The 26,101-nt window shown below is 44.7% G+C and overlaps 1 protein-coding gene across 6 annotated transcripts in view; it reads left to right on the forward strand.

The window, feature by feature from the left end:
• The window catches only part of SLC24A3 (solute carrier family 24 member 3), a 141,052-nt gene that overhangs the window by 60,305 nt on the left and 54,646 nt on the right, over window positions 1-26,101 (forward strand). For 4 of the 6 annotated variants that reach the window (XR_005700170.2, XM_040059922.2, XM_040059923.2 and 1 more), the window contains one exon: window positions 22,619-22,695. Coding sequence is in view for 2 of the 6 variants with exons in the window: in XM_040059922.2 (XP_039915856.1) it covers window positions 22,619-22,695 (77 nt within the window). In the remaining 4 variants the exon portion in view is untranslated. Of the gene's footprint in view, window positions 1-21,449; window positions 21,486-22,179; window positions 22,292-22,618; window positions 22,696-26,101 lie in introns of those variants that run through there. The other 2 variants (XM_040059925.2, XM_040059924.2) reach the window with 2 other exon arrangements.

Genomic DNA, 26,101 nt, shown 5'->3' on the forward strand with positions numbered 1-26,101 from the left:
CTCTGAGGGCACTAATTCCAAAGGGTGTTGTGACAGCCTTGCTGCTGGAGTCATATTGCAGCAGATTGAAGTCAATTGGAGGTCCTTAGTCAGTGCTAATTGCTGGAAAGCAATTAATTTGTTTAGACAGGGCTGTGGTGGTTCCCTTCCATGGAGGATCTTGCTTGCAGCATTCTCTTTTTTCTACACCCATCCCTAGTTCCCAGTTGACTCTTCTTAGCAGAATGGTGTGCAGTTGCCCCGACTCTTTTTAGAAATAATGTGATTCATCCCACTTCTGGGGACAGCATGTGTCTCAATCTTCTCTGAGATGGTCATTGCCAAGTGTGTGATGAATGCATGTAACGCTGAGGAATTGGTGAAATCTCAGCCTGGAGTAAGGGAATTGCTGGTGGCAGGATAATTAGTAGGCTGACAAACCTCCCAGTTGAGCCTGGACGTAATGAACTTCACAGTGCAGTAGCTGAAAAATTGGATTAAATAATGCCCAGACCATTAGCAGGTAACTCTGGGAACCTGTCAGGTATGCAGGTGGTGTGAGCTGAGGGTCCGAGGTATGCTTGGAGGAGCAGAGTGGTGCTCAGAAATCCCAATGAACTGAAAAAGGGGCTCGAGAAGATGTCATGATGCTCAAAGGGCACAAGTAAGTGCCCTGTGCTATGGGTTTCAGCCAGGCAGAGAGCTGTCTGCAGCTGGAGCTGGGTTTGTGGCTGATCCCAAGCCAAGCTGAAACCAGAGATGTTGGGATGCCTTGGAAAAGGCTGGCTATCATCCTGAGAACCATGCTATTTTGTCACCTGAAAATCCCTCCCATGCTAATGTTTATATCCCCAAGAATTCGCTTCTAATGTACTTTCCTTGCTCTATCAAAGTAAAGGATTGCTCTAATTTCCCTTGTATAGGAAGGTGTGGCATTTTAACCTTGCACTCTTGGAATGGAAATTTTCCCTGCCAGTGTTATATGCAAAGAGGAAAATGATGGATATCTGAAGTCTGGAACTCTCTCTGGTATGCTAAGTAATTAACGTAAGATTTAAGTGCCTGAGCACTTTAAGCACCTTGTGTTGGGATGGAAATGGGAAGGGAAAGGGTGTCTTTGCTTCTGTTGTGACTGAGAGGGGAAGCTACCAGATCCTCTGTGTAAGCTTGAATGGAAAATCCTAACATGCTCTGACGTCCTGTCCTGTGCTCCCCAGTGTGTCAGGACAGGGGTTCCCTTTCATGGCAGGGCTGCCCTGCCTTTCCAACCAACTCTTGGCTTCTATAGGGGACAGGCCACATGTCCTCATTATCCAGAATTAATCCTCAAAAGATGGTAAGCACTGACTATATCAAAGTAAGAAAATAGTTAATGGAAAGCCTAATATAAAATAACAAAGAGATTGTAATAGCTTTAAGCATTTATACATTCAAGGGAGCTTAAAGCGTATTAGAGCTGCTCTGCAGATGAGCCTGGACAGTTCAAATGTTGAAATTCATTTGCAGGCATTAAGTCCCTGCCCTGATGGCATGTGAGAGGCAGAGCCCATGGCAGCCTCCAGGCTGGGAGGCCTGGAGCACAGCCTGCTTTGGCAGGAGGGCAGTGCTGGGTTGGGGCTGGACTCTGTGACCTTTGAGGGCTTTTCCAGCCTAAAGGGTTCTGTGGCTCTAGGGTCTCTGTCCCCCTCACACCCTCCTCTGGCCCAAGGTGCTGTCCCTGCACCCCGTTCCAGGTGCTCCCAACGGCATCGCCGTGCTGCTTACTGGGCAGGGCTGGCTTTGGCTGGCCCACAAATAAGCTGCCTCTATTCCTGGACCATGTGTTTAAACCAGTTTTAAACATGATTTTGACAAAATCCAAAAGTTTGATTCTTTGCAGGAGGTCGTTTGTTGGGTTTTGTTTGTTTGCTTGTTTGTTTTCTTTTGTATGCTTCAATCCAGGTTCCCAGCCACCCCTATAATGGGGCTAAGACTGAAACAGACTGGGGAATTTGGTCCCCTTCTTTGAACTCATAGCATCTCTGCTTCCAGTACTTGGGATGCTAAGAGATTTAAAAGTCCCTCCCTCTTTCCTCCAAGAAAAGAAGAGACATGACAGCAGCATCTTCCTTTCCAGGTGGCTTTAGAGAAGTGCTTCTTGTAAAGTTGCCTTTTTTGGTTAGTCTGCCCATGGATATGAACACAGTATAAATATTTGTTCCCCAAAATAAAACTAATGAAAGAGGGACTGTATTCTGTTCCAGATCAAAAGAAGTCTGGGGACACCAGAATAGCTGTAATTAAGCCAGTAAATTATTAGGAATTTCTGGCAGTTCGTGTGAGGACAGAGGCCAGCCAGGGATTTGTTCTTTTCTTGCTGAGGTTTTGCTAAGAACATTCCTTGTGCCAGCTATTTCTGACCAGAGTGTGTGGCTGATAATGGATCACTTTACAGAAGCATTGCATTTATCACATCTTGATCCAACACTAACTGTGCTTAGGTCTGTAAAAGTTGTATCACTGACAGTTCTGCTGATAGCCCTCTGTGCTTCCTCTCACAGGGAGTAGTAATTGCTGCTCGGGATGAGGGGATGGGAGCACAGAGCAGACCAAAATCTGCTGTAGAATCCCAGAAAGGTTTGGGTTGGAAGGGACCTTAAAGCCCATCCAGTGCCACCCCCTGCCATGGACTGGGACACCTTCCACTATCCTAGGGTACTCCAAGCTCCATTTAACCTGGCCTTGGACACTTGCAGGGATCCAGGGGCAGCCACAGCGTCTCTGGGCAGCCTGTTCCAGGGCCTGGCCACACTCACAGGGAAGAATTCCTTCCCAGTATCCAATCTACCCCTGCCCTCTGTCAGTTTAAGCATACGTATATATATATTTAAGCAGCTTGGCTATAGCATGGTCAAGTGAAACATGGGAATATAAAAGCTCAAAGATCCTGGGAAACAATTGCCAGATTATTGTTGTGACAGATACTAGTTCTTGTACTGAGAAAAGGAAAGTAAAACCTTCTCTTTAGAGGTCACTTGCTGCTGTTATTTGACTTAAACTCTCTCTGAACCATATGCTGTTGCATATTATTTATTATTTCTGATTTCTCCCCCATTTATGTGGAGATATATTTGCTTGTTGTCATTGGATCTCAATGTGCCTCTGACCTTGCAAGTGACCCATTTGCACTGAAGTCAAGGCAGAACCTTTTTGACTTCTCACAGGCTCTGCTTATGTTTAGGGGTTTGTTCTTTCAAGACTTTACTTCCTGGAAGGAAAGTGTCAAGAGAGTGTGTGTGCAGCTGGCATAGAGAAAGAGTCCCATGATGGAGCAGGACTTGAGCATGTGGGCACAGTGCCACCCAGCACACAGCCAGGAGAGTGGAGAGGAAAGGGGGACCCCAGAGTATGGGGTGTGCAGGTCTGGGCACTTCATGTGCCTCTTTTAAAGGAAATGCATTTTGCAATTTTTGCGCCATCTGAACATCTAAAATTTTGGAGAATTGGCAGTCAGATGTGCATGGAATGACAAGCAGCTCAGCTGTTGGGGATGTCCACAGAACCACGTGTGTTGTAGCTGTGTGTATGTTTACACCTAGGTAAAACACCCCTGCAGCCCAATGCCACAAGCCTGGCCAGAGCTGCCCTTCCTGGAATTGATGCTTCAAGGCAGAAGTGAGGCTTCCCAGGAACTGCAATGCCAGTTGCTCCATGGCTGGAGGGCCCTGGGAGCTGCTCTGCTGGCTGCTTTTAGGCTGTGATTTCGTTTGAGTGCTTCCTCCAGAGTAGTGGAGAGTAGTGTTTGTTCTCACTCCCCATGCAAACGAGCTGCCAGTTCTGAATTCCCTATGGTGCACAGGGTTCACCATCTCATGTCCTCCATCTCCTCCCTCCTTTCTTTCCCCTAGCCCATGCAAAACTTACTCAGTAGAAACGCAGACCTCTCCCATTTCATTCGCAGCACACCTGCTCTGTCTGGCTCATCCCACCGAGAGGCACCTGTGAACAGGTACCTGGCCATGACTTATTAAAGAAATATGGCTATTGATCTAGTATTGATACCCAACTGTGACGGACAAAAACTCTCTAACAGTTTAAAGTTAGAAAGTGTATGTTTATTACGGCCAGGCAGCACGTGGGATAGTTCCCTAATTCGCACTGCGAAATTCACAGGTAATTACAAAGTCTTTTATTTACAAAAGTGTTGAATATCCAAAATACAAATGCATATTCATACCCCTGTCACATCCCATTCCTCGCTTCATATGCTAATTGGCAAAAAGGCTGTTAAGCATGCGTACTTTGTTTCTTAAAATGAGTCGGGGGTCTATTTTGGGGAGGGGTCACCCAAAATGAGGAAGTAAGATGAATCTTCCTCATCCTGACCTTTCTACCTTTTCAATGCATTTGTGACAAATGATTCCTTGTTAGAACTTACAGTTCCCTGTGTTCAATGGGTCCTTTAAGCAGGAAATCTGCAGCTATCTTATGTCCTATTTACCACATTTTGTTTTTCATTACAAGGACAACTACATAAACACAAACCTGACAAGAAATGAGTTACAAGATCCGGGGTAGCTTATCTAAGATCCGGCTTCTGTTAACTGTGAACAAAGATTACCTATCTACTTCAGCTAATTCAGCAACTTATTATCTTAACTTTCCTAAAAATCCTTAGTTCCTCAAAATTAACGTCTCATTCCCCACTTCTTCTTTGAAATGAGTAAATTCTTTTACTCAGTATACAGAGTCTTCCTCATCTATCCAAGCTGTACAGCTAGTGTCTCTCAAGACCAAGCCATACGCCTTTGACAGTGATGTTAAAGCTGCCACTCGTCGTAGCATCCTCCAATTTCAAACAGGTATTACAATGGATAACACTAAGCTTATGCTGACCAAAATAAGCAACACAACTATAGGGTGGATTAAGGTATTCAATATTCCAGTTGCTGTTGGTGACCACCCAAAAAGCACATCCCACCAATGATGAGACAAATGTTCCTCAAGCCTTTTAAAAACCCCTTTGATGGTCTTTGTGTCATGGTGTATAGTAATTAATGTCTTTTTCCCTTCATCTCTAATTTCTTTTAAGATTTCTCTCAATTCATGATGCCTTAGTAATTGAGCAACTAAAGTCAAATTCATTCCTATGGGCACAGGCAGTATCTTCTGCACAGTGGCTAGGTTGGCCTTTATATATTGATGTGATATTACAGGTACTCGATAGGAAAAATCACATCCCTTAATTCTAACAAAATTGCAAACACACAAATTGAATTGAGTCTCATTCACGATTTGGTTGTCTATCCTTATGATGGGGCATGCTGTCCTAAGACAGACACAACCTTGTCCTATATACACAAGTGAAGTTGTGTGTTTGCCTGGATGTGTTTCAAAGTGACAAATACTTTGGTCTGTGTCTAAACAAGTGTCTTTGTCACCCTCTAATGTCCCTTCACATATGTATCCTAGTTGTCTCCTCACAGTACAGGGCTCTAGATTAATAGTTTGCCACTTTCCTTTAATTTCTCGTGCCCACATTCTGTGTTCAGAAGGGTACAATACAGTTCCCTCATGGTTTAATCCTAAGGGGACTATTGGGTGTATTAAGTCCACTGAGGCATCGTGTATAGTTAAAACAAAGGCTGTCACTACACTAGTCACAGGGTTATAGGTGAAATTGACCAACACCCACCAGGACTGAAGTTCCCTCTCCATATCAGAGGCATTATCCCAGACAATTTTGCGAATTTCAGCAGGGAATATTCCTTCTCCACCTTCCCTGATAACTGCAGCAGCCACTGATTGCATCTACAGTTGTGCCTGAGTACACCCTAGGGCCAATGAGATGTTTTCACTAGCTGTGCCTAGTGCGTTAATTATTACTTCATGATCTCGCTCCTCTGTGTCTTCCCATTCTGGTAATATCTTGGTCAATTTCCAGTGATTGTTACCTAGTGCTCGTAGAGAGGATTGCAAAGGTTGTTGTAGTTTGACTAAATCGCTCCCTATTGTGGTTAATTTATTCAGTAACACTTCTGAATCTATTGTGTTCAGCACTCCCAGTCCTGTTCCTAGCAATCCAGTGAGATCCTTCTTGTTCCTAAAATTGGGAGGCATACTTTTTTGAAGCCAAGTAGTCCAGTCCATAAAGGAGTTCCTGAGAAATGGGGCACATTCTGGCCGAACGTGTGAAGCATTTACCTGTACTCTCTCTTTCTACTCGTTTTAAAGACCACTTTGGGTTAACTATCAGCTTCTGAACTCCTGTCTTCTTAACAGCATATGGCCCAATTTTGGTAACTACAGGAGTTATTTGTTCCTCCACTTCTGGAATAGCTGGCATCTTGGTGATCACAGCCTTTCTTGGCACTGGTGGAGTAATTTTGGTCTGGTTCTTATGGTACTCAGTACATATCTGAGTGATGTTAAAGTCAATGTCATACCCTCTTATCGCACACCCTTCTATTTTGAGCCTAAACTCTAGACATGTACTCAAGCATTTATCACAGCATTCAGGACTAACCCTGATGAGTTTCATGGGTGGATGGTAAGCCTCGTGGAACCCATCCTGTACGAATGCATACTTACATCCCCAAACATTTCTTCCCTCCCACAAGCTTGCATTTGTGACTTTTAGTATCTTGTTTAAAGCCTTACGAGAGTAAGGATCATAGGCTCTTCCTTGGCACTGGTATATCCCAGTCACATTATACCTTCGTGGTATTGTGTTGACTCCTGTTATGGTTAAGGTAATTACTACAATAGTTACAACTTTCCACATAATGTCCAAAATAACTCTTAGTCCATTTATTCGTTGTTCTGAGTGAGCTTCAGCTTCAGTTCGTTATCACCTGGTGTGGCCTTCCAAATTCCTTCTGGGGCTTTCTTCACTCGGGAGTGATGGATCCAGGCCTTCTGTTCTTTGATCTTGATTGCAGTGAAGGTAGTGAGGAGCACCTGGAATGGTCCTTCCCACTGTGGTTCTAAGTTTTTTTCTGCAAAAGACTTAACATACACATAATCCCCAGGTTGTACATCATGTACTGGCCCATATAGTTCTCTGTTTTGAGTTCCAGCCACATATTTCTCAATTTCTCTTAAGTTGTTTATTTAGGGCCACCATATATCCATGTAGGGTTTCTTCTCCTACTTGAATGGATGCTGTTCCCCCTTGAACTGCATATGACCTCCCATACAATATTTCGAAAGGGCTTAGTTTCTCTTTTGCCCTTGGTTTTGTCCGAATTCGCAACAAGGCCAATGGGAGAGCCTGAGGCCAGGGCAAATTTGCTTCTTGCCCCAATCTCACAATTTGTTGTTTAATCAAATGGTTCATCTTTTCCACCTGGCCACTAGATTGAGGGTGGTATGGGGTGTGCAATTCCCAGTCTATTCCCAGGTGGTGACTTATTTGCTGCACAATTTTCGAAATAAAGTGTGGTTCCCTATCTGAGGATATGGTGGCTGGAACTCCAAATCGTGGTATTATTTCTTGCAACAGCGCTTTGGTCACCTCTCGGGCCTTAGCTGTCCTGGCAGGAAAGGCTTCTGGCCATCCTGAAAAGGTGTCAGTTAACACCAATAGGTAACGATACCCTCCCTTCCTGGGCAGTTCTGTAAAATCAATTTGCCATTGTTGCCCAGGTCCACAACCTTTCCCAATTTGTCCCACTTTAGGCTTTGGGGTATTTTTACGGTTAGTTCGGAGGCAAAGACTACACTTGTATCTTGTATCTTGTATCACTGTGCCCTGCAATTTCCTGGCCATGATTCTTTCTTTCAAATGGTTATACAGGGCATCTATTCCCCAGTGTGTTTTCTCATGTTCCCTCTGTACTAATGACCACAACAAATAGGAGGGTACTACAAGTTCCCCTTCTTCTGTTACAGCCCATCCCTCCTGATTATAACTTGCCTTTTCTACCTTGATAAGTTTCTTATCTTTCTTATTGTACACTGGCTTACCTTCAATAGAAACTTTTCCATCTGGAATCAATGCTGCCTCAACAGCCTTATCGGGTACCTCACCTTTTGCTGCTTCTTTTGCCTCTCTGTCCGCCAGCATATTCCCTTCTTCCAGTTCAGAGGTCACTTTTTGGTGTGCCTTTATGTGCATTATGGCTACTCTCTCAGGTAGTTGTATGGCATCTAATAGCCTCAGTATCTCTTGTGCATGTTTAATACTCTTGCCTTGTGAATTCAGCAGTCCTCTTTCCTTCCAGATGGCTCCGTGAGCATGAACCACTCCGAATGCATACCTTGAATCCGTGTAGATGTTGATCTCTTTTCCTTTTGCCAGCTCTAGGGCTCGGATTAAGGCAATTATTTCAGCCTTCTGTGCAGATGTATTAGTTGGTAATGGCCCAGACTCTATTACCTCTCTGCTTGTGGTAACTGCATACCCAGCAGTTCTTCCACTGATGACATAGCTACTTCCATCAGTAAACCAGGTCTCAGCATCCTCAAGCGGGGTGTCCTTCAGATCTGGGCGGCTTGAGTAGGTGGCTTCAATGGTCTCCAGGCAGTCATGGATCACTGGTTCTCCCATACTCCCACTGAGGAAGGAAGCTGGGTTCACAATGTTAGTTACCACAATTTCAACATCATCTTGTTCTACCAGTATGGCTTGGTACTTCAGAAATCTCTGTGGGGTGAGCCAATGTCCCCCTTTTGCCTCAAGGACTGCAGACATTGTGTGAGATACTACCACAGTCATCTTCTGGCCTAGGGTGAATTTGTGTGCTTCTTGGATGTTTATTGCTACTGCTGCAACTGCTCTGAGGCACCCTGGCCATCCTTTAGCTGCCGTGTCCAGTTGCTTGGAAAGATAGGCCACTGCCCTCCGGTACGGGCCTAAGTTCTGTGCTAATAATCCTAAGGCAATCCCCTGCTTCTCATGAGAAAACAGGAAAAATGGTTTACTCACGTTTGGAAGTCGTAGGGCTGGAGCTGACATAAGGGCTTTCTTTAGTTGGTTGAGGGCTCGGGTTGCATCTTTTGTCCACTGAAGATCTCTGCTCCCTTCTGTGATTAAGGCATACAGAGGTTTAACAAGCAACCCATAGTTATAAATCCACAGTCTGCACCACCCTGTCATGCCTAAAAAGGTTCTTAGTTCTTTTACTGTCTGAGGTTTTGGGGTCTGGCATATTGCTTCCTTGCGATCCTGCCTCAGAGTCCTTTGTCCAGCACTTACTTCGTAACCCAGGTAAATAACTGTTTGCCTCACCATTTGGGCTTTCTTCTGGGATACTCGATACCCCTGCAGGCCTAGAAAGTTTAGGAGGCTTACTGTCCAGTCCACACATGTCTCCTGGGTCTGGGTGGCTATTAAGAGATCATCCACATACTGGAGTAATTGTCCTTCTCCTGGTGGAGGTTCCCAGGACTCTAAATCCTTGGCAAGCTGTTCCCCAAATATAGTGGGGAAGTTCTTGTACTCCTGTGGTAACACACAACATGTGAGCTGAGTTTTTCTTCCAGTTTTAGGGCTTTCCCACTTGAATGCAAAAATTTTCTGGCTGGCTTCATGGAGAGGGAGGCAAAAGAAAGCATCCTTTAGATCTAGAACAGTAAACCAAGTTAGTTCAGGTGTTAAACGGGTTAACAAGGTGTAGGGGTTGGCAACCACTGGATACAAGTCTTCAGTTACCTTGTTAACAGCCCTTAAATCTTGTACTAATCTGTATGACCCATCAGGTTTCTTTACTGGCAGAATAGGAGTATTAAAATCAGATTGACACTCTCTCAGTAGTCCTAGCTGCAGAAAGTTCTAAATAATTGGGCTAACCCCTTCTATATCTTCTTTCTTTAGGGGGTATTGTTTAACCCTTACTGGCTGTCCTCCTTCTTTAAGCCTGATTTGCACTGGTAGTGCATTCTTTGCTCTTCCTGGTATATTGGAGGCCCACACTCCTGGAAATACTTGATCCATTATTTTCCTAAAATTTTCCTTTTCACTTGCCACTTCAATTTCTTTGGTTATTAGCATTAAGCTTAACAGTTCTACATTTTGTTGATCCTTTACCTCCAAACTAATTTCCCCATTTTTGAATATTATTCTTGCTTCCAGCTGCTCTAGCAAATCTCTGCCCAAAAGTGCAGATGGAGCATTAGGCATGTATAAAAATCGATGGATGCCCCACTGTTTTCCCAATTTATACTTCAATGGTTTACAAAAATAAGCTCTTTCAGATTGGCCAGTTGCCCCCTTTACCATAACATAGTCATTGGTTACAGGTATTAGGGCCTTATTCAACACTGAAAATGTTGCCCCTGTATCAATCAAAAATTTCACTTCTTTTTCTTTGTTCCCCAGTTTAACTATAACCAGAGGGTCCCCTAGGGTAAGGCCCCCCGGTCCCCTTCAGTCCTCTTTTACATGAGCAACTACTTTTTTCCCTTTTCTGATCACCTTTTCTATGTTCATTACCCTTTCTTAATTCTGGGCACTGGTTTTTCCAGTGACCAAATTTCTTACAAAATGCACATTGATCTTTTCCTAGTCGGGGTGGTCCTTGTTTTGGTGGACCTTGCCCATGTTTCCCTTTTTCTCCTTCTTTTACTACTGCTGCTAGTTTCTTCATCCCTTGTTTATACCCTTCTTCCCGGTTACTAAAAACTCTCCAGGCCTCATCTAATAAAGTTTCTAAATTCCGGCTGTTTGGGCCCCGGATCTTCTGGAGTTTCCGCCTGATATCTCCTGTGGATTGTCCTAAAAATAAATTTATTAATTGCTGCGTTCCTTCATCAGATCCAGGATCCAGGGTGGTGTGTCGGCACATTGCGTCTCGCAGGTGATCTAGAAATTCAGAAGGTGTTTGAGAGGGGCCCTGTTTGATAGCATATAAGGCTGACCAGTTTATGGTTTTGGGGATTGCTCTTTCTAGCCCTTTTACTATTAGTTCTTGGTATCTCTTTAACCGTCCTAACTCCTCATCATCATTAGGATCCCAACCTGGGTCTTGAAGGGGAAATACATCTTTAACATCCTCCTGTGTTGTCCTACAATCATCTTCAGCCAGATCTCCAGCTACTTTCAAAACTAATTGTTTCTCAGTTTCTGTTAAGGCATCAAGTAGCAGTTGCAGATCTGCCCAATCAGGTGAATGCTGCTTAATCATAAACTTCATTTTCTTAGCAACCCCTATAGGATCACTTCAATAGCCCTTAGCAATCCTTTCCCAAATTTCTAAATCAATTGAGGAAAAGGGAACTTTAATCAGTTTTGTTTCCCCATCAGAGGTTATTGCTTGTCTTAGAGGTGCTTGTATGACCTCTCTGGTTTGTTTTCGGGTCCTTGATGCTATAGGTCCTCGTGAGGGAATCTTAGGACCTGGTGGGAGGGGTTCAGGTTCATCCCACTCACTGTCACTGCTAGGCAGTGGTGGATCCCGGGGTTTAGGAGTGGGTGGAGAAACCCCTACCTCAATTGCTGTCCTCCCAAAGGAAGATGAAGCTAAAGATGAAGTCGGCGGGGTTGGAGTCAATGATGGTTCTGAATTTGCGTCCCCCACCACCCTCCTCCTTTCCTGCCTCCTAGGGGGTGGCTTAAGTATGTCTTCTGTCTCTTGTTCCAAAGCCTCTGCTTGGTATACTTTGTCAGGACGGGTGCACTTCTGATTTATCGAGCAGGTACTACAACACCGTTTGGGCTTCCCTTTAGTAGCTTTATTATCCTTTTCAAGGGCTAATACTAAAGGATCAGATGGTGACCTCATTCCACAATCCCTTTGCTATTCGGGATGATTCCTGAGAGTGAAAAACATATCAGCATAAGGTACTTCTTGCCACTTTTGTTCACGCTGAAGGAAAAGCATCAATTGTAATCATGTCTCATAGTCCTGTGTACCGTTTACTGGCCACTTCACACCTTTATCAAGTTTATATAATGGCCACCACTGTGTACAAAGCTTAGCAAGCTCCCTCTTAGTTTCGGTACCACCACAGCCCACCAGTTCCTTCCAGTGTGTTAAGATACACCCTAAAGGGCTTCCTCTGGGAATCTCTTTGCTCTCATTTGCCCCCATGTTTAGAATCCCTTTTGGTCCGAGATGTTACAAAACACAAAGTAGACTACTTCAATTGCGCTTCTCAGCACCAAAAATTTCTCGGCTATTTCTGCTAGCTCTTGGCATAAGTTCTGGGCTCTCTGCTTTCTGCACACAATCAAAGCCTTTTCTTAGAGAGACCCGACTCCAAACACCAACCGTTTTAGGTTCACAAAGAAAATAGCCAGGGGTCCCTCATGACCCCAAACACACTCCACCAGAAGTTTCAACAAGGTCTCGCCGAAAAATCCTACGGATTTCGGCCGGGACACCACACACAAATCCCTCCGTGAGGAGGAGGTGGTGGGGGGTAACCCTGATCCCACGCTGCCTCTCCACTCTGTGGTTAGGGACTACACCACCAGGACTTTAAAATATTACCACACACTCTAGCAACTGCAAGCCTCACAAACAAGCAAAAACGTAGCTTTTTTTCTTTAACTAAAACACTCACTCGCCAAAAGAACTTCTTAGGGTTTTACAGGGAGTTTAGAGACGCAGCCGGAGGCTGCAGAGCCTGGATTCCCCCGCGGTTACCAGGGAAACAAATCACCCCCTCCCAATTCCTGGGGCTGGCTCAGGTTTCAAACCTCCTTACGCTGCTTGTTCCTTTTAGTTCAAAAATAAACAATTTAAACTTACACAAATGCTTTTTTCACCTAACAAAACGTAAGCAAAATTTTGTTTCCAAAGCACACGCTGTTCAAGCTCACACACAGTCTAATTCCCCTCCAGCACACAATCTGGATACAACACAAACACTTTAAATCCTTCCGTCCTGCAAACAGAGGGATCCCTCCGCTGATCAGGCGGGGAATTCAAAAGGCTTTTACAACTTCAAGCTTGCAAAACTCCTAAAAACACTTACACAGGTTACTAACACACTCCAGAATCACACAAATCAAAACGCTTACACAAACTCCCACAGACCACGATACATACGGTGCACCAATAATTCTTCCACACCTGAAGACACAAACACACAAAACCACGAGACCAGAAAACGCGGATCCGTTCACACCACGCACACCCAGTGCACTCGGGGCCCCAATCAGGATTTTCCGCGACCCACAACGGGACCCTTCGCGTCCCAGCACGGGCTCGCCACACGGATTACGGATTGTCAAGGTACCTTTGAACCACAAACTGTAACCGGAGCCCCCGCTGCTCCTAATACACAACAACACCACCGGTTATTTCACTGCCGCCGCTGCCCCCTCACGGGACACGGACTACCAAGTCATCTTTAAACTGCAAGATGACATAACAAAAAACCGGTTACCGCTGTCCCCACTACGGGACACGGACTACCAAGGCACCTTTAAACTGCAAGATGACACAACAAAGACAGGTTGCCGCTGTCCCCACTACGGGACACGGACTACCAAACCACTGATACCAAGCTCCGCAGAGCTGTCACAACTTTTACAAACAAACCCAAGAGGCATATGTTGTGCACGAGACATCTCTCAGTGTCTTACCAACTGCCTATACCAAGGTACCTCTTTTCAAATATAAACATACCTTTTGTCCGTAGTTCCAGCAGATTCTGGTCTTTCCCCGGGTGGTCAGCAGGACCGCAGGAGCCCTCTTCCCAGAAAATTCCGGGTGGGCGCCCAGAGGGGTCCTGGACCCCCCACGGCCAGAGAGAGCAGTCTCCTGCCTGGCTCGCCAAAATGACTTATTAAAGAAATATGGGTATTGATCTAGTATTGGTACACAACTGTGACGGACAAAAACTCTCTAACAGTTTAAAGTTAGAAAGTGTATGTTTATTACGGCCGGGCAGCACGTGGGATAGTTCCCTAATTCGCACTGCGAAATTCACAGGTAATTACAAAGTCTTTTATTTACAAAAGTGTTGAATATCCAAAATACAAATGAATATTCATACTCCTGTCACATCCCATTCCTCGCTTCATATGCTAATTGGCAAAAAGGCTGTTAAGCATGCGTACTTCGTTTCTTAAAATGAGTCGGGGGTCTATTTTGGGGAGGGGTCACCCAAAATGAGGAAGTAAGATGAGTCTTCCTCATCCTGACCTTTCTACCTTTTCAATGCATTCGTGACAAATGATTCCTTGTTAGAACTTACAGTTCCCTGTGTTCAATGGGTCCTTTAAGCAGGAAATCTGCAGCTATCTTATGTCCTATTTACCCCACATTTTGTTTTTCATTACAAGGACAACTACATAAACATAAACCTGACAAGAAATGAGTTACAAGATCTGGGGTAGCTTATCTAAGATCCGGCTTCTGTTAACTGCGAACAAAGATTACCTATCTACTTCAGCTAATTCAGCAACTTATTATCTTAACTTTCCTAAAAATCCTTAGTTCCTCAAAATTAACGTCTCAGCCAGGCTCAGTAGCTTCAGCAGGGGTGCTCCACTATACCTCTTGCTGCCGCCTCTGTTGGATGGCTGCTGTCTGTCCTTCCTCGGGCTGCTCCCAGGGGCCAGGTATTGGAGCCTAGAAAAACCACTACGAGGCATGGGATGGTGCCTCTAGGCGTGCTGCATGATTTACTGCAGGGTCTGTGCCTCGTTGTCTTGGTTTTAAAGACAGGTATCTGCTAGGGAGGGGAGGGGCCTCTCTAGGAATGGAGGAATTCCAATCCCCTTCCCTCAAGTTACTATAATTTAGAAAATTAAAGGAGTTTTTTCAGGCAGAGGTATGGGGAAAGGAATAACAGTTCTTTACTAGTAAATATAACAGGACAAACAAACAACAACAACTACAGCAATAATAATAAACAGAACGAAGAACCTTGAGGGGCTTTGTTTCACAAGCCCAGGGCAGTCTGGTCTCTTGGGCCCCTTCCCAAGAGCACCAAGCTGGAACTGTGGAACACTCAGGGGCTGATGGCTGGAAACGGTGGGTTGTCTCCAGCAGGCAAAGGGGGGTGTCCCGGCAGGCAAGGGGGTGTCCCAGCAAAGTGAGTAGTGCTGAAGAAGCTGTGACGGCTGGACGGGGCTGGCCCAGCTCCACCAGGGCAGGCAAAAGGGCTCTGAATTCCTGAGCACACGAGCAGATGATGGATGGTGGTGGAATTCCCAGGACCGGATCCTCCATTAACAGTGGACTCTTCACACAGCAAGCTGCCGCCCGACTGTGCCTCTCTGATGCCCAGAGCAGGAAGAAAGCACACTCAGCTCTTGGAGCACTGTGCTTTTCCCTCCCCCAAACTTAAGTGATATTTGCCACTTCTTTTGTGTGGGTCAAGCACCCTCTAAACATCAGTATTTAGTCTCTTAGCAACTCATGGTGGGGGAAGAAAATTCTATAGGAAAAAAACCCCCAAACCAAACCTAACCCCCAACACCCGTGCTGCTTCAACTGCTTTGCAGCAGTTAAGTGGAGACATAAGTGAAACATTAGCAAAATGTTTTATTATTGATGTATCACCATAGTTTGCCTCTCTTTGCATTTTAGCAATGCAAACACCATTTTCACTTGGTAGACAGTTAAACATTAATTAATTAGTTGATTGATTTATAAAAGGTACTCACCCTCCCTTCAGAGTGAATTCGACTGATCTCATTGATTTTAAAGGCAGCTGAAGATGTTCACAGTCCCCCTTGCCTGTGCTGTGATTTAACGTTGTTCCCCATGGGAAGAGGATTTGGTGGGCTGTGTGTGCCTGAGCTAGCGTCCAGGCAGTGAGAGCTGTGAGACTGCACAGATCCAGCAGTTCATGAGCCCACTCACCTCCTGCACTTGCAGGTTCACCCTGGCAGGTCCTTGCTTCCTGTGAGGGACAGACAGCAGGGAGGCAGACCTGGTGCTGTCCAGGGATGCTGTTGGAGTTCAGGGAATTGGGTGAAACACTCTGCAGGCAGTTGCTGAATGTGATATCGTTGTTTACCCTGAACCCAGCAGTGATCTCAAGATTGAGTTTAAAACAATCATTCTGAGTGTACAGGGAGAAAGGTTACTAATTGCTATAAAGTTTACTTTTGTTTCCCTGGATGCAAAAGAAATTGTCTAGGTTCATGTCATAAGGTCTACTCCACTAACACCTCTTACTCATAGCTGACAACAGCAGAATTCACAGAGAAAGAACTGTGGGGACAGCATGAGAAAAAGAACCAAGGCTGTGAATTTGAGTTTTCTGTGCTGGTAACTCTTTGGCCAGGCTGAACATCTTTTGTCTCTTAAAGCAGTGGGAGATTTTCCAAGGGTTTTCTTGTCTCCAGAGTAGATACACTGGCTTGAAATATAAAGATTTCTTTAAAAATGAGTGGATGTCACAGCATTTACAACTATTGATCCAGTAAAGTGCTGGGTTTTTTGAAAAATAATCCTTTTGAAGAGGTGGGAACATTAAACTTGTGAGGGAAAGAAGTAGCTGGGAAGAGGGTTGTGGAAAGTACCACTGTGGTAGTTCTTTTGAGAGACCCAGATGACCGTCGATGGCAAAAGGCAAGAGCCTGCTCTTTGTCCGGGGGGGAAATTATAGCTTTATTTGGTCCAGAGCTCTTTTAGCTCCTTCCCCGTCCCCGCCAGTGCCAGAGAGCAGGCTCTTGCCTTTTGCTATCAATGGTCGTCTGGCTCTCTCAAAAGAACGACCACATCTGGCGCCTAAATGTGTGGCTCGAAGCCACAAGGGGCTCCCAAAAAGCTGGAAGAATCACACGCGGAGCACGTGGCTGAGGAACCTCATGCAGGCACGTTGAGTTCAGAAACAGAGCCCACCCACGCACAGACACAGACTCGTCAGGCTTGGTGTTTGCTGTGGAGTCTCCAAAACACAGGATTCCACAGGCCAGGGCTGTAGTTTTTTTCCTTTGGACTTAAAAAACCCATCGGAGTGCTGCGAAGAAGCCCCCTGACTGGCAAGCTGCTCCCAGAGAAGGTGACAACATGTTTGTAGAAAGCTGACCCTGGGAACCGAGACTGGAAGTTCTCTTTGCACCAAAAGGATCAGTCTCAGGCAAAAAGGAGTGATTGGGAAAGAAAGGAAAGATTTGTCTGAACGCTATATTTTTGGTAAGTAGTATCACTTTGGGATCTAAGGGAAAATCTTTTTCAGAGGCATTGTTCCTCAGGGAAAAGAGTTTTTTTCCTTTTGGGGAGGGTTTTTGCTTTCAGAGTAAATCTTCTGGGTGCTTTAATAGCACATTCTGTTTCGGCTGCATGGGGGGGGTGGAAAAGTTAACTGTTTCCCCTTCAGCTTTTTTTCTTTCCAGCGAGTTTTTTTTTTCCTTTCAGTTTCTCAGTTACAGTTAAAGGAGACACAAAAACTTAAAATCTGAGCCAAAAATGGGTGCTAGGCTGTCTGTGTCTCAAAAAAGAGTCTATTATCAAATTTTAAGTGCCTTGGATGATGGGTGTACCCATTGTTCAAAGAAACAGTTGAAAAAATTAATTTGGTGGTTGTTTTCTCAGTTTCCACAGGTATCATTAGAGCAAATAAGCTCCCCAGAATTTTGGGAAACTTGCAAAAAAATTGTCTCAATCAAGTTCCCCTAAGGATAAGGAAAAAGCAAATTTTGCTCTTTGGAGCTTGCAGATTTTATTTGCATTGCAAAAACAAAATTAAAAGAAAAAAAGCCAGTTCTTTTCGGATTTTCCCCAGTTTCCTCAGTTTCTCCCTATCCCGACCTCAAAATCCCTTCCCCAAAATTGGATATTCCTCAAGAAACCCCTAAACTTTCCCCAAAACTCCCTTCTTCCCCAGTTTGTAAACCCTGGGCTCGGTTTACTTTTGCAGGCAGTTCGAGTGTACAAAACCCCCATATTAGTGAATCCCAAACTAGTCTTAGTTCGGAAGGGGGGGTCACAAGATGGAGGGGACTCCTTTGTTCCCCAGAATGGCCAAAGCCAAGTACTCTCGAGTCAGGAGGAGCCTCTCTCTTTGTCTGTCCCTCCTTCCCACAATCCCTTTCTCAATCCCTTCCTCTCCCCAGACCCCTCCTTCCCTTCGGTGCTGCCCCTGCACTGCCCTCTCCTCTGACTCCGCCCCTACCCTCAAACCTCCGCTCTCCAACTGCACCCCTTGTGAGTCAGTGCCACCCCCTGAGAAGTAGTACAACAGCACTGTCCCTGCACACCTGGCCTGGGTAGAGATAGGTTTGTGTTGTGCCAGCCAATCCTCTGAGTGCAGTGTGATGCAGAATCTTCTGTAAGTCACCTGTGGCCAGGGCTGAACAGGGTTCTGATTTTACAGAATTGCACACTGATTGAGAATAACAGAACAAGAATTCATTCTAGCTCATTGTATTATGACTAAAATAATTTTCTCTTGGCGGTGTAGATCCAAACTTTTCTTCTGAATCTGGTCATGCCCTTGTGATGGTGTCTCAAAGGTGTGGGCTACCTGTCCTACACAGCAGCCACTGCCTGTCAGAACACCTGGAGTCAAGTGCAAAACAGCATAGCTTCTCACACCGAATGCTCATCTGTTCCTGCAATATTTAGGTCCCTTTCCAAGGCAAATCCATACCTAGCTGTCTTAGTTTGAAAGACAGGTGTCTGCTAGGGAGGGGCAGGGCTTCCTTTTGTTATAGAGGATATGTAGCCAATTTAATATAAAGTAATTTTATTTCACTATTTAAAAGTAATTTGGGACAGCCTCAATAAAAGAGACAACCACGATTCTGGATATTGAGGTTAGGTGAACGCAGGGATAGCCACAAATGAACCAATCCCTCCCCGTTCACAAACTCCTAGGTTCAGGGAGCAGTTTTTATACAGTTTTTGTTCCTTGAGGCAATTCTATTGTTAGCTTTTGTCTACTGTGCATATTCATATACTTTCTTTCTCTTGCTGCTTGGTTTTTGAATGCCTTTCTCACCAGAATCGAGGGCTTGAATTGTGTTCCGAGAACTTGGCATTGGGATGCTGATATGTGACATCTCTGGATTTCTCTCTCCTAGATCCATATCAGGTGTTGATCACCGGAGAAGTAGCTGACCCACCCTTGATGGATGAGGCATCTCCTGTCCATCCAGTCCTTTTCTGTTGTAAATTTGTACTTCGACCAGCAATTGCCTGGAATTCTTACAGTTGCAAATTAGTTTCGGCAGCCAGAAATGTCTCCACAATTTTTGGAAACCCTAACTTGTAACACAGTTTTATTTTATAACGTATAACACACTTGAAACACGGATTTATTTAAAAACATATATCACACTTTGGAATGCAGAATTCAAACCCCCTCCCTCCAAATTATAATTTAGAAAATTAAAGGGGTCTCAGGCAGAGGTATGGGGATAGGAATACCAGTTCTTTACTAGTGTGTATAAGAAGGCAAACAACCAACAACTACAGCTTTAATAATAAATAGAACCAGGAACCCAGTAACAGCTTCCCTGCGCGCAGGCAGTTTCCCCTTTGGTGCAGTTCTGGTCACAGCCAGCAGGGGTGCTGCGAGGCTCCCGGTGGGCAGGGCAGGTGCTATGATACCCTCGCAGCTCTAGGGGGCACTGTGGCGCGGGTTCGGGGACCACATGGTAATGGCAGCTTCCCAGGCAGGAGGAGATGGAAAAGATGTACCAGAAATTCCAGAGCTGAGGCTGAAGATGTGGGAGGTCTTGGTAATCAGGTGGTGCAGGCTACAGAGCAGCGAAAAGACTCAGAGTAATTCTGAAGGAACAGCAGAGGGGCAGGACAACAACCGGTCCTGCTCCCAACGCGGCGACGGTCCCCTCTTTTATTGAGGCAGGGGCTAACAAGATCCCAGTTCAGTGACTGATCCAAGGAGTAGAGGATCACTACACACCAGAAGAAAATAGGACCAAGCTGGGCTTCTGCAGCAGCAAACTGAGTTTTTTTCCCAAACGGCAGCTACACTGTCAAGTCTGAAGGCTCCAATTTTGAGTGAGAGTTTTACCTCCTGGCTGTCTCAAGTACCCCAGCCATTAGGGCTTCTTAGCAACGCAATGGCAAAAATTCTACCAGTAACAAGTAAAGAAAAGGAAAGGAAAAAAAAAACCTCAACCCCCAACACTTGCAATGGCCATCTAATTCCAGTTACTTCCAAATATGAATAATCCTAATATTCATAGTTCTACAATTTGCCCCAGTGCAAGGCAGAACTGTGTCCCTGGAAGGAGTGTTGTGTTGAGCTGCAGACTGCAGCCCTTGGTTTTCTGGGAATGTGATCCTCAGGAGCTAAAAACTGAGACTGAGCTGTGTGTGTCCAAGGGCTGGAACCCCCTGGGAATGCGCTGAGAATGCACTGGGTGCTGGGCTACTCCCAGAATTGTGCCTAATGTCCACACAGGAGGTAACTGGGGAGGTGCTGAGCTCTGTGAAGATCCTGCCTTTCCGCTTCTCCAGGCTGATACCTGCCAAGCCTACAGGACCAGAGTGGATTATTAGGCAGAAGTCTTTTATTCTTTAAGTTCATTGGCAGGATGGTTGGGGTTTTCAGTGCAATCAAAATAAACCTGGCAAATCTGCACCTATTTTCTGTACAAAGGCTGGGGATTCTTTTAGCGAAATAACAAAGTCTTGAGCTTTTATAACCCGCTAAATCGGGTAGCTGTTGTTGGAATAGGGCAGCTGTTGTTGGAATGGTGTTCCAGCAGCACCCCTTATTTCTTCTCAGAAAGGAGCTCCTGTATTTTGCAAAGTTCTCTTATCTGTACTCCTCTGCACCTGATGCAGCTAATAAAGATGTATGAGATTTCAAATTTGCATACATTAGTTTATAATTGCATGCGTCCAAGTGTAATCCACTAAACGTGTTTGTGTTTGGACAGTGTCGTGGAGGATGTGCTGATGGACATCTTGGATTTTCTCTGAAAAGGAGGTGCATTTCCTGCCAGTGTGGGATGGGAACCTCAGCCTGAGGGAGGACTGGGCATTTCTGCTTTACATAGGAAGGAGGGCCAGGATTCCCAGCCACTGACACTGGAGACACCTTATGCTATTTTTGTACTGTTTTTTTCCCTGTATGCCTTTACCTTAGGTGCACTTCAGGCTCCTTGAACCTCCTAGAGACTCTTGATAAATGGATTGGATTTTTATTATTGTCTGTAATGAATGTAAAATCTCAGAGGCAGCTGCAGGAGGAGGGGAAGTACACACACAAGTGTGTTAGCAAACCATTTTGCATATTGCTGCAGGCAGACCTCCCTGTGTTTTCTTTGTTTGTGGAAGGAGGAATGGTCAGGAACATTTCTTAAAGCTGTGAGGGAAACATTGGGTTTTCACATAATGAAGAGTTTTGCTGAGGAAGGATGAATCATTTCCACCACTGTCTCCCAGCTTCCATAGTGTTTTGTGTTGCTTTTTGGAGTTTTTCTCAACCTTGTGCTTGTCCTTGTGGTGGTATCTCCCTGACTACTTCCTTAGGCTGCACACCTAAGGGTGTTTCTGGCAACCTTTGGCAGCTCTATCACAGTACACGTGCTAGGGTGGGAGGGGAAGGCAGCCTAGCAGGACTAGTTCTGCCTCAGAAGGAAGTAGTCACAGCTCCTGGAAGTAGTCACAGCTTCTGGAAATAGTCACAGCTCCTGGCAGGTGAGTCCTGACTGGTGATAAAAAGTAACAGGCATCACTGGTTCTCATAAAGGAGAAGAGAATTGCTGTGTTCCTCTGTTATGGGTATTTTAAAAAATGCTGTCTGTACAGCTCCAGTAGCTCCTGCTAGTTTGTTAGGACTCATTATAGAATTTACCAATCCATAGGAATACAATTAACAGTAATAACCTGAGCCTTTGGGCAAAAGACTGTATGTAAAAAAGAGTGTTTTCCTCCTCAGGTGCAGTGCCTGGGTAGAGCTGTTGTTTGCATGAGGAACAAAATTAAAATGCAGCTGCCTTTTGCTCAATTATTGCTTCAGAGGCAGCAAGACCAGGAGAGTGAGTAGGATTGTTTATCCATTTAATCTTCTGTGCAATTGCTAATTAAGTTCCTACTGCTGGAGCTTTATTAATGTTAGAGAAGTAAAAGGCAGAAAGAACCTGCTAAAGATGTTAAAGGCTTTTTTTTTTCCCAGCTGAATGTGAAGAACTGACCATTAGAAGAAAGCTGTTGTTTCAAAATCTGGAATTATTGAGAAGCACTTGAATGCTAGAGCATCGTCTTCACACTGGCTTTTTGGTTATAACCTAAAGCCCTTCCTGCAACCTAATTGGCAGGCTGTCCTTAAGAGGTTTATACATCCAGAGCAGTAATAAAGCATTTGAGCAAATGGAGGGAATTTGTCTTTCAGTGACTTGCGAGAGTGCATTTGCAGCAAAGGCTGTGAAGTGCGTGGTGTGCTCCTCTCGATGGTTCTGTGGATTATTGGGCAGTTGGAAGAGACTTGCCAACCCTTCTAGGAGGTATGGCACCTGCTCTGGACACTCTGACTGCTTCCCTCAAGGAAGGAGCCGTGCTGTGCTCTGGGAGGGTGTCTGTCCCCCGTTGGGCATCTGTGGATCACATTGTGGTGCTGGCCACAGAAGGAAATGGCACAGTAAACATTTGGGAAAGGTAGTGCCCGAGGAAAAGGTAAGCTGAGCCACAGGGAGGTGAGGCAGAGCCTCTGGCAGGTGGCTGCAGGCCTGGGTTGGTCAGCCTCTCACTGTGTTACTGAACAGCATGTGGGGTGGGTGTGAGGAGCTGATTAAATATCTGAGCTTTCTTTCCCCCATTCCCACTTTTTGCAGCTCTCCATGAATTCCCCAATGACATCTTCACAAACGAGGACAGGAGACATGGAGCTGTGGTCCTGCACGTCCTCTGTGTAAGTGTTGTGACTTTGTCTTTCTTCTCCTGCTGGCATGGACAGGGCCTAGTGTGCTCCAGAGCTCTGACTGAAGTTCTTTTCTCTTTGGTGCATTCTCATCTTCTGTATGGACTGTAACATCAGGGATGTGATAGTTTTTTGTTCTTGGGATCTTCTGATAAAAAGGAGTCAATAATGGAAAGGTGGTTTAAACTTGCTTCCTGTATTCATTTGTTCTGTAGACACCGTTAGCATGTCAGGTCATAGGAGAGAGAAAGTTGTCTCTGAAAATGGGACAGTTTGGCATCTTTAAGATGAAAACTAAATGTCAGAGAACTAAAAGATACAAGATTTCTGCAAGAAATAATTCTGGAACACTCTGAAGTGTATGAGATAGAAGAATTGACATAGAAATACCCATGGGATTACATGGATTGGAAAGTTTGCTTTGTCAACTCTGTGACTTACATTATAGGCATTCTATCATGGGTTGGCACAATTTTGTTTTCTAGATATAGAGAAATGTAAAATGTTTTTTCCCTGCCCTGATTGTAATGTGGGTTGAGGGAGGGTGGACAAGGACCTATCAAAAAGCAGACTGGGATATTGGCAGTGCGACTTTGGAAGGAACATTTAAAACTAATCTGCTGCTGACCGCCCACTCTCTTGCTTCAGTGATCTGCCATGAGGTATCATTGCGGTCAGGGCCAGGCCCAGGCCCGGCCCGGGTTGGGCTCTGCTGCCTCTCTGGGAGGCCGGGCTGGGCCGGGCCTGGCCGGGCTTTCAGAAGCTGCTGCTTGCATGGAGAGCAGGCAGAGCCCAGGTTGGGGCCCCCATTGCCGGCCAGGCCTCTGAGAACTGCTGCCCGCATGCAGCGGTGGGGAGGCCCAGGTCAGGCCCTTCTGCCTCTGGGCAGCTGGGCCGGGCCTGGCCGAGCCTCTAAGAACTGCTGCTCACATGAGAGCAGCCCGAGTGAAGCCTTTTTTGCAGCTTAGTGATAGCTCCAAGCTGGACCGCTCTGGATAAGACCGAGGGGTGGAAGAAAGACATTTGCTAATTTCTTCTACCTGCACGGCCTTGTCTTATTTTTTCTTCAGCCCTGCAGCCCGGCGCATGCACGTGGCCTTTGCAAGCCCCAGCAAATTTAACCCTTTCTTAGCAACACAGAACTTTTAAAGCACAATTCTTCCTCAAGAGAAAGAGGAAAGAAAATAACCAGAAAATACATGGAACAGACACTGCATGAAGTCAGTTAGATGAGAAGTGAAAGAACTAATAATATTGGAATAGGATTGAAGAAGTGGACATTTTTAACTGGACTTTTCTAAGGTAAAATTATGAAGAAATGGACTGTTCTTTGCAGCATCTTAGTATTATTTGGGTAGAATGCTATTCTAATCAAAATTAAGGACTGGGGTAATAGAGATTTATTTGGGAACTTTGAAACCCCCGCTCCTGGGTCAAAAAGGAGGTCTCAGCCTTTTGAGACAAAGATAGTTTTAGATCAGAAGAAGTATTCATAAATAATACCCCAGATACACTGGGAAGCTCTGCGGATAGAACATCACAGTCTGCGAAAACTCCAGGCGGCAGCAGATGTGTGACAAAGAGCATTGGACTATTTTGTCTTGTAGCAAACATCTTCATAAAAAGATCTTAGAAGGACTCTTCTCCTAAGTAATGAGTAGTTATGTCTAAGTGGTGAAACTGACTGAAAACCCTAAGTTGTGTCTTTCTATGTTGTTCAATTAGAAAGTTAATAGTTTATAAGAAGAAAGAAGCGTGTTTTAAGGTATCATTCTGTTTTAGTTTAAGTTTTTCTTGTTTCTCAACTTTTTTTTTTCTTTTCTCAGTCTTTTAATATATGTTAATAAAACTATGTTTGTTCATTTTTAAGCTTAAGCCTGCTTTTTTTATTTTTCTCCTGATCTCTCCCTTCCACAAAAATATTAACACTAAAACCCTTACATTAATTGGTGTTTCTGCCTGGTTTTATTTAAATTAAAACCATTACAAATTCTTAAGTGACCAAGAAAATAACCTGCTCCTAATGAATATTTAGAAGCTTTTAACAACTTTTATTCAGCTTAAATGAACAGTCACCGTTCGCTGTGAGAAGTGATTAATTTCTTTTTGAGTATAAAGTAGATTGTATTGTGTATTTTAGTATGAGCCCTCTGTGTTAGGATTTTTTTTTGGCTAAACAGCTGCAGAAATTCATTAAGTAATGTTGCTATTGACCGTGCCTGGCAAGTTTAAGAATCCCAAGTTTCCATGGGAACATTGAGCTTTGAAATGGTTTGGAAACTGAGCGCTGGACCCGAGCTGGATTTTATATCACTGACCAGAATACTCCTAAAAATTCATGTATGAATTTGGTTCTGAATGCACTGAATGTGCCTTTAACATGTACCAAAATGGTGTCTGGAGAACTGAACTGTCTACTTCAGTATAAAAAGAAAAACCTGTTTTTGAAACTCCTGGGAGTCCGAGCCCAGATGATCAGACCCTTTTGAGTTTCCTTGGGACTCTGCCCCAATGGCAACTTGGTAGAGAGAGGCAGCAGCCTTGATCCAGTTGTCCAAAAAAGAATTTTAATAATATGAAAATAACAAACAATAAGCTGCACACTGTATAAGAGTGAAATTGTACAAGGCAGTAACAAGGGGCCAAAAAGCATGAGACCAGGGTCAGACAGGGGTATTTATACATCCTGGTGTGGGACGGCAGTTTAGGCGGGGTATGAGGGAAGGGTCCAACAGGGGAGAACAATTAGGAATATTAAAATTCCTGCACCAAAAATCAACCTGTGGTAACACAAAGAACTGGGAACCTTCTAGTAATGATTTGCATGCTTGAATTAAGGGAACATATGAGTAAGCCTTTTGCTTACTGTACTTAGAAAGGGGTTTCCCAGGGATTATTCCAGGGTTTTCCTCTTCCTCGGGGAAACCACTATCTACATGTTTTTAATGAGACATAGAAAAGCATCCACTGTCCCAGCAGAAATGTACTCAGTGTCATTAGAGGACACGAAGAGAAAATTATACACACTCTCTGACTCCAAGAAAAAGGCTGAAGAAGAACTTTATTATTTACAAAGACCTCACTTTTATAGGTTTTGAAGAATGACTAGGGATTGGAGAACAAGGTTACCACCTCTCCATCCCTGGCCAGGCTAGAAGTCCATCAGTTGACTCTCATCAGGAAGGAATGTGGAAAACATGATGTTTACAGTACAGGCTGTGAGAAATTCAGTTACAGAGCTGTAAACATCTCAAAAAAGCTTACATAATATAGCAACACTCAGTTTCTTCCCTGCTAGCAAACAGCAAGGCAGCTTCCTTGATTCGTTGGTGCTCCATTGTTCTCTGTAGCAGTTTCATGGACTTAGGAAAGTTTACTGACCACTCTTTGCCTTGTG

Source organism: Hirundo rustica, chromosome 3, assembly GCF_015227805.2.
Source record: "Hirundo rustica isolate bHirRus1 chromosome 3, bHirRus1.pri.v3, whole genome shotgun sequence".
NCBI classification, from domain to species: domain Eukaryota; kingdom Metazoa; phylum Chordata; class Aves; order Passeriformes; family Hirundinidae; genus Hirundo; species Hirundo rustica.